Source organism: Cydia pomonella, unplaced genomic scaffold, assembly GCF_033807575.1.
Source record: "Cydia pomonella isolate Wapato2018A unplaced genomic scaffold, ilCydPomo1 PGA_scaffold_109, whole genome shotgun sequence".
Lineage (NCBI taxonomy): Eukaryota > Metazoa > Arthropoda > Insecta > Lepidoptera > Tortricidae > Cydia > Cydia pomonella.
In genome coordinates, this window is record NW_026907754.1 from 16,229 (window position 1) to 25,751 (window position 9,523).

The 9,523-nt window shown below is 37.2% G+C and overlaps 1 protein-coding gene across 1 annotated transcript; it reads right to left on the reverse strand.

Moving 5' to 3' along the window:
* Positions 1 to 7,912: 7,912 nt before the first annotated feature.
* On the reverse strand, positions 7,913 to 8,684 carry LOC133533183 (uncharacterized). The gene has a single exon (XM_061872140.1). The coding sequence runs from the start codon at positions 8,558 to 8,560 to the stop codon at positions 7,946 to 7,948; it is 615 nt and encodes a 204-aa protein (XP_061728124.1). The 5' UTR covers positions 8,561 to 8,684; the 3' UTR covers positions 7,913 to 7,945.
* Positions 8,685 to 9,523: the final 839 nt, after the last annotated feature.

Genomic DNA, 9,523 nt, shown 5'->3' on the forward strand with positions numbered 1-9,523 from the left:
CGTATCACCTACATTTGCACTACAGCTAGAAAAATTATAAGACAAACGGCTATCGGTTATGCCCTGGGGAGCTACTGCAAATTTCGCAAATTGCGGATGTCTTTCTGTTTTACTCCAATGAAGGCGTAATTAGAGTGACAGAGAAAGATGCCCGCAATTTGCGAACTTCGATTTTCGCGGTTATAGCCCGGATGCCCGCCCCTTTAAGTCAAATCTCATATTCTCAGCTATATTCTAGAAAAAGGGGCAAACTATGATGGCACCATCTATGCAAACCTTTGACAGTTGCCAACCCCATTGTGTCGCTTCTTCCAACTTCCAACTCGGGTAAATCCATTCGACCCTCTCAGCAAATACCTATTATCTACCCTATTATTTACCTTTGTTAATACCAAAATCGCATAGCTGACAGATAGATTTACCAGAGTTTGAAGTTAAGCGACTCAATTGTTACTGGAAGAAGTGGAAGACCTGATATGTACTCACAGTAGGGTTCAAAAGTGCATGGACATGTTATGAATGACATCATTCATAAATTGTAAAAATTTGAACCTGATGATACGTGTAAGCAATTATAATTAAATTGTAATGTTTAGATAGTTACATATGCTTTTTTATGTGTGTACCTAAATATTTAAAGTTTTAGATAGTTTAGTATTTTTTCCCTGATATTTTACACTGTAGCTATAATATGGTGTTAAATTAATTTGTAGGTACGATTTCCGCTTAATTGTAAAACATGATGCTGTGTTGTTTTAGATCTCGTGCTATTTTTAAGCAGACTTCAATTTCATAGAAGGAGGAGGTTCTGTATCCCTGATTCATAATTATTAATTAAATTCCATCAAATCTACCACTGTGTTGCCAGTAAAATGAAACGTTCCATAAATAGTAAATATATTATTGGCGAACGAATGCACGTAAGTAAATAATTTAATACTAATTTGAAATACAATATTTAAATACTTAGTTTAAATAATCAGACTTATGAAAAAAGTATTAATTAGCGTTAATTAATACTGAATTAAAACTATTTTGAGGTAGAAATGTTCGTTATGAAATGGTGATACTTCAGGTGTAAACAACATTTGGTATTCCGTTTTAATACAAAAACATTATCGTCTTAAGATGTGTGTATTATTAGTATTATTACTATACCTCAAAACGTAAATTCGAAAACGACAACTACAGGATAGTGTAATACGCCCTTATGGTACCATGATAGATTTATGGCGGCCATGACACTCACTTGTCAATTGGCAAGTCAAGTTGTCACTTCATTCGGCATCTGACGTCTGTTACTCATAGTATTTTTCAAACAGAAAGGGTAATCAGAAAAGAACAGACGTCATCTCAATACAATTTAGCGAGATTTGGCATTTTAAGATTATAAATTGTAGGAAATGACACCTCTCACCGTACCCAGCATGTTTTAAAAATACCCTAGTCCCCAACTGAGCAAGGCTTGTACTATATACATTATAATAGGGTTGTTCCAAATTTTTTGAAACGCTTGTATTACGTTCTATATTAACTAAAAGTTGCCCTAAAATTCAACTCTTATACTAAAAACGGCTTTAAATATGTTAAATTAACCAAATATATTTTGACAGATGCTTTGGCGCCCAAAACGCTCTTTGAAAATTGTGTGACGTCACAGTTTACGATTTGACACATAACTACATACACACGTAGAAGATACGAACTGTCAACTGACATTTGTCATTTGTTGTTTATCGCCTAACTATCAACAGTGTCAATCCGAGAGTTGTGACGTCATCAGAATCTTCAATGACGTTTCGAGTTTGGTCACATGACGTGTGCCAAAAGATATTTTAAATTCAATACATATTTACAAAAATATGGTCATTACAGGTCCCCTAAAAGTAGTTTAACATGTTCTTATAATCCAAAAGAATTTATTGGGATACAATTCTGCCCTAAGATTTGTAGATGGAAACAACCCTATTGCTTAAAGACGATACATTTGAATGTAATTTTGTACGTATAGTGAATAAATATTTACTTACACATAACAAACATCTAAAAGTCGAAGTATAGGCGACACATTAAACAAAAACCCTTCACTTATGGATTTGGCAGCGTTCAATTAAAGGTATAGAAAATGGAGTGACCGAAACCGGTAAAACGTCCCACTTTGTCGCTTGCCATAAGGTCGACATTTGCTTGTATCTTTATACGAATAACCTGTCAAGGCGTCCTTATGGCAAGCGACAAAGTGGGACTTTTTGCCGGTTTCGATTAAATATTTTGACTTAATTTCTGTATTCCATACAAATACAGTTTTATTATGTTCGTCACCTTCAGTAAGATAATATTTTTTTTTATTATTCCAAAAAGGTTGGTGATATCTGGTCCGTCATACTGACGTTGACAGATGTCATTGTGACAGTGACATTCCTTAGTAGATTTGATGGAATTTAATTATGAATTAGTGATTTTTTTAATGTGCGTTCACCGATTACTCACACACCCGTAGTCCGATTAGAGTACCTAATTCTTTTTTGTTTGAAAGGAGTCACATGCAAGGTGGTTCCATTTTACTTTGGTCCCGATCTGATGATGGAATCCATGAGGAATTAAGGGAACTCCTCAATTTTTAACGGCACGTGTATGGTATGGTGATTTAGGTGTTTTCGAGCATTTTCTCTCGAAAATCACCAATTTGTAAGAGTGGACCTGATGAGTGATGATGATGATTGTTTTCATGATAATGATTTTTTAAATATATCTACATTACTCCAGCACCGGTGGTAAAAGTAACTCTTTTTCTGTTTGTAAGAAGTTACCTCCAAGTTGTTTCCGTAATATTTTTAGCTCTGATGGAAACCATGAGAAATTGAGGAAACTCCTCAATTTTTAAAGGCACGTGTATGGTGATTTCAGTGTTTTCTAAAGTACTTCAAGCATTTCCTCCCAAAAACCACCCATTTGTGCAACTGTAGCCTAACCACGAGTTTGACCTTACATATTCGCTAACGTCTTCGTAACCAAAGAGACTGAGAGGTGAGGGGTAGGTGTGAGAGATGAAGGTAGAGGGTAGTGTTTTGGGGGTCTGAGATTCGGGGTTGAGGGGTTGGGGTTTGACGAGTCAGGGTTTGCGAGGTTAGGGGGTTGAGGAGGCGGTGAGTTGATCGGTAGGGGACTGAGGGGTTGGGAGTTGATGGATCGGGGGTTAGGTTAGGAATAACTAGAAATGTTTCTTTCTTTGTTTGTTTGTTTCTTTGTTTTTGTTATATCAAGTAATATAATGTGTCTTGTTTGTGTTTACGAATAAAAATTATTTTGTTCTAAATGGAAAATAAAAAAAATATAAAAAATCCTTTAAGCAGTTTTCGAAATATTAGTAAAGTTTTTTTTTTTACTTTATTAAGTACACTTAACCGATATCGTACAATATCATGGGAAACGTGTATGCACATTATGGCTTAATGAAAACTTTTTACAATAAAAGAAAACCGACTTCAAAAAGGATATAATCAAATATTCCGTACTGACCGCCACCGACCGACACCACTTCTAATCAAACATATCAGTTGGTATATTGCATGTTGTATATTATTTGCAGTTGGTTGCATTAGGATGCAAGATAATATTTTATTTTATCCTTTTTGAAGTCGGTTTTCTTGTTTTGTAAAAAGTTTTCATTAAGCCATAATGTGCATGCATGTTTCCCACAGCGTTTCCCATGATAGGTATTGTACGATATCCGTTTAGTGTACCTAATAAAGTAAAAAAAAAAACTTAACACACATTTTACCACTTTGGAAGTGTCTCTCGCGCAAACTGTTCAGTTTAGAAAAAAAATATATTAGAAACCTCAATATCATTTTTGAAGACCTATCCATAAATACCCCACACGTATGGGTTCGATGAAAAAAAAAATTGAGTTTCAGTTCTAAATATGGGGAACCCCCAAAAAAATTTATTTTTTTATTTTTGTGTGAAAATCTTAATGCGGTTCACAAAATACATCTAATTACCAAGTTTCAACAGTATACTTTTTATAGTTTCGGAAGAAAGTCGCTGTGACACGGACGGACAGACAGACAGACATGACGAATCCATAAGGGTTCCGTTTTTTGCTTATTTTATGTCTTTCCCATCGCGGGATAATAGGGATCCAGACAATTGGGAGGCGTGCGTGGAGCTGAAGCCAACACGTAGAGTCCCTTTTGACACTTATGAAATGTAAGGGTTACACCGAGCGGGTGTTGCCCTTGCCCATGTCATCTTAAAATGCACGCAGAGGCAACACCAGCCAGGGTGTAAGGACTATTGAGAGTTCATGAGATCTAAAATGAGCTAGACTAATCGGCTAAATTCTGGGCTATGGGATATCCCATTCCCATTTTATATATGTGACAGTCAGACAGAAAAGGATTAAATATAAATAGGACATTTCTCAGTAATCTCCGCTTTGCTGATGACATAATACTATTTTCTGAAACAGCATCGCAATTACAAAGAATGATTAATGACCTTAATGAGGCAAGCAGTAAGATCGGCTTAGAATTAAATATTACCAAGACCAAAGTACTAACGAACCACCATAAAATACCAATAAGTGTTAACAACAACACACTAGAATACGTTCAAAGCTATGTTTACTTAGGCCAACAGGTGTCATTCTCTGCGACAAGAATCGAAGAGGAGGTCAAAAGAAGGGTTAACATAACATGGAATAAATTTTGGAGCAATAAAGAAACCCTAAAATCAAAGCTCCCTATGAAGCTCAAGAAAAAAGTTATCGATTCTTGTTTACTACCTTGTCTGACGTACGGCTGCCAAAGGTGGATCTATAATAAAAAAATTAAAAATAAAATACAAGTAAGTCAGAGAGCAATGGAACGGAGTGTACTAAATATAAGATTAAAACACAGAAAAGAAACACTGAAATAAGAAAAACCACTAAAATAATAGGTGCTTTGGAACACTCTCAAAAACTAAAATGGAAATGGGCCGGTCATATAGCACGCATGGACAAAGAAAAATGGACAAAGCGAATAACTACTTGGCAAGGACCAGCAAATAAAAAGAAAAGAGGTAAACCGAGGGAAAAATGGATCGACGATATTATAAGAAAAGCCGGCAAAGACTGGATCACACAAGCACAGGATAGACAGGCGTGGAGCAAAATGGAGGAGGCCTTTACCCGTTGAGGGGTCCATATTGAAAAAAAAAAACAGTAAATAATTTTAATAATTCAATTTAGTAATTTCGAATTTTTGATCATATCTGCTTCGACATAATTATTATAGTGATAGAAAAAATTTTTTTTATATAATACATATATTATATGTAGTTAATGAAACTTGATTTCTGCATGGAACTGTTTTTTTTTTTAATTAATTAATCATAATTAGACTATATTTTATTTAAATAATCAATGTTGAAATCTTAATAATTAATGCATGTTGAATATGTACTTAGATTAGTTATTCATTATGGAAATAAAAGGCTTATTATTATTATTATTATTTGTATCTCCGTTACAAAATCTCGGGTTTTTAAGCCCGGTCATTTATAAGGCGTGCGTGGGGATATAGATCCAACACGTAGAGGCCGTTTGGAGAGCTTTGATGTCATGTAGAACGCCTGCTGGAACCCATTCATGTGTACATAAATAGATACCCATAAACCGGTTTCACCAGGCATTGGAGGCTATTGCAGAAAAATAGAAAGAGTCCTGGTCTATGGTTTGAATTTGGGTGGAAAATAAGACTGGGCTATTGCTAAGAGTTCCGGACACCTGCCATAACATTGTGATATACAGTGTTATCAAGGCAGGCGGTGACTCGCCACTCGCTAGATGGGCACCTGATGCGCCATCGTAAAGACGGCCAGGCGCAACACCGGCGTGAGCGGCAGTTACTCGCGGCGTTATGCCCTTTAACACTTCCACCCCTGGAGCGTATAGCTCTAACGTCTCCCCTCTGGACGACCAATTAAGGCAAGCCAGAGCAGAGAGTCCTACGGGTCCCCTTGGGGTTCCACTCCGACCGACGAAGACACGCCGGAGACGGAGACCCTGACCGACTCTCTGGAGCACTCGGGTCCGTGGGGTCGTTACTCCCCAACAGCTCGCCACAAGCTGCCCTGCGGGCTTATTATTATTATTATTATTTGTATGTCTCTTACAAATTCTCGGGACCATGGGGTCCCGGGCATTTTGAAGGCGTGCGTGGGGCCGAAGCCAACACGTAGAGGCCCCTTGTAATAAGACAATTTACTCTAAAAGTAATGTGACACCAACCGACGATTATCCCTGTTCACACTATAGCAGTGCACCCAAGGACAAGCCCCGGTTAGTGTAGGACTATTGTAAGAAAAAGGTACAAAAAGAAACCGGGCTATTGGGTTGAGTTGCTAGTGGACTGGTAACCGAGACTATGGAGGTGACTATGGCACCTGCCCTGATCATATGTTAAAAAACACGAAAAAATGGACAGGTGGTGACTCGCCAACTCACAATATGGGTCCCCGAAAACGGCCGCTCGCACAGAGCGACAAGGGGACAACATTGCGTGAGCGGCTCAGGGTGTGGAGAGGTGTGCGCCGCTTTCTACCCAGTGGCTGTCAGCAGCCACTGTGCCAACTCGCGTCTTATGCATATTTCACTTCCACCCTGCGAGCATATAGCTCTGACACCCCACTCTGGACGGCCGGTAAAGGCAAGCCAGAGGTGAGAGTCCTGCGGCCCCTGCTCAGTGTTCACTCCAGCCGGCCAATCAAGGCAAGCCGGAGAGAGGGGCCTGACCGACTCTCGGGGGCATGGGACCCAAGGGACGTCACTTCCCATTCAGCTTGCCACAAGCTGCCCTGGGGGTTTATTATTATTATTATTATAATATAATATTATTTGAACAATTTTGATTTTGGGTGACAGCGTGACACCCACAATCTCCGCACCGGGTGCCACTCATGCTAGCTACGCCACTGGGTTCGACTGTGTGTTTTTATGTACCTACAGAAAATTATTATATTCATTGCCGCCGTGTAAGGCAATCCAACGTACGTACGTACTCGAACATTAAGTATATATATCACTACCAGGGATGTACATGTAAATACAAAATACAAGATACTAGATAGTCAAGTATCTAAGATATCAGATATGGAAGGTGAAGGTAAAGAATGGAATCTCCATGTATCAAAAAGTGTCATAAAAAAACCTTAAATAGAGTTTGCCCAGCGAGTGGCTGCACAAAAAAAAAGCGGCAAATTCAAAAAATCTTTAACTGGTAACACGAAGCATAGTGCAAAAAAAGTAATTTGATACTTGGTAATTCATACGTAATTAATTTTTGTTTTGATTAGTGACAGACTGAAGTCTGCAACGTAGCAGACTGTAAATTTAATACAGTAAACAGACTGAGGATATCGTTGCAATGCAATTAAAACCCTGGCCTCTAATTTAGCGCACTTAAAAATTAAAAATATGATTGAATAGTTATCATTATTATCAGAGATACTAAAAAACGATAAGTTATAGAAAATGATACTTTGTTGTTACAAATAAATTTCAGGCCTGACCATTAAACGGCACCCTTTAGATCTCATTTCTTTGGTCGTTGAAGTCAACAACCAAGGCATATGTCATAATATAACTTAACTTAATATAACTTGGTTCTCATATGACATTTATATTTTTGATAGGATTAAAAATTACTTCATTTGTGTTTTATTTTGAAGTTTTGAACTCGGGTTAATTACAGGCGATTATTTATTAAGCATAAATATTTCCCTTGTGCTATTAAAGTAAACCTTCACAAGGGAAATATTTATGCTTCCCATTAGTAATAATAAAAAAGTGACATATTGTATAATAGAGCTGAACTGAAGGTAGTAAGGTGAAAGAAAACACAATCTAGTTTCAATATAGTTTTAATATTGTTAGTTTATAAAGAAGGTGCCTATTTATTTAAGATTCATAATCAAAATCGGATTCAAGAAATTCAATGCCTGACAGAGAACTGTCACTGTCATTGTCACTTTCCCGAACTTCTATTATGAATGGAGCTAGTTCAGTGTCTGTAATGTTGTCCTTAGACTTGTATTTTCGTTCCACATTTATTACATGGTCTGTACATTTTTTCCAATCTTCCGGGGTAATCATTGCAAAACATTCCCGGATCAAGTTTTCCGTATCTGAACCCGGTAGCCCCACATTTCTGCTGGCTATTTTTCGCTTTGTGAGGCTCCATATCAACTCAATAGCGTTTAGATCGCAATGGTATGGAGGCAATTTAAGGACCTCATGCCCATGCTGCTTCAATAACTCCTCTGCTGCATATATGGGACCAATTTTATTTTCCTCGACAAGGCACATCAATTCTTCCTTTTTGAAACACTCTTCATATGGGATATTATTTTCCCTTAGCCATTTTTGAATGTCAGCCTTTAAACTGTGCATGGTTGGAGGCTTATTTATTTGTGTTACATGGTAACTGGCATTGTCCATAACAATTATACTGGGCTCAGACAAATTTGGGATTAACATTTCTCGTAGCCACTTTAAAAAATTTGAACTGTTCATGTCATCATGATAGTCAGCTGCTTTGGATTTTGTGCTAAAAACAAGCAAAGCATTTGGCACAAATCCTTGCTCTGATCCAGCATGCACTATAATATGCCGCTTACCCGAGGAAATTTTTTCAACTAAACCGGAAATTGAAGGCCCTTGCCATGACTTCTTTGGTCTATAATTTTGATGGACATATGTCTCATCAAGATACACAATTTTTTTTCCTTCTTGCCGTTTTTTATGTATAGCTCTAAGAAACCTTTGCCTCCACCCAGATATTTCAAACTTTTCCATGAGGATGGAGCGCTCTTCTTTATTTTTTTTAAACTCAAATCCGTTCTCGTGTAGTATTTTCCTCAGTGTTTCACAACATCCTGAGAATCCTATAGATTCTTTCAAATCCGCATGTAAGGCTCTTAGAGTAGGTACCTGCTTTTTGACGCAATAAAACTCGTTAATTTTATTACGAATGGCTGACACATCAAAATTGTCTAAATTTGACACAGTTGGTGGCCGGGGTCGTTTTTTCCCTGGCGTATTCCATTGGCCTTGGTTAATAGAGCCCTCTTTTTTAATTGTGCGTAGTGTACGAATGCTTACACCTGAAAAAAAAAACAGTTTTAACAATAGGAATTTTAACAAAAGAACACTAAAATATTAATAAACCTAGATGTGAAAATATAGACTATTTATATTACCTGTCATAGTAGACACTTTCTCTAAATAACTTGATTCTGATGCGTTATTATCAATAACATTCTTCAGTTCTCTTGCTAGCTTTTCAATAGTTTCTCTAACATTTTCGTCATCTACGCCCGCTGTAATATAAATAAATCATAAGTTTAGTAATACAAACAAATGTTCCTATCTCGTAAATTAAAATGTGCTACAAGAAGCATCAACATTGTTTGATAATGACTTGCCTGTCGCCTGAATGATTTCGTCCAATATTCGCTTCTTTTCTAGTAATCTCTC

Excerpts from the sequence above, each read along its gene's own strand:
- LOC133533183 (XM_061872140.1), bottom strand. The coding sequence starts at position 8,560 with ATGAACAGTTCAAATTTTTTAAAGTGGCTACGAGAAATGTTAATCCCA.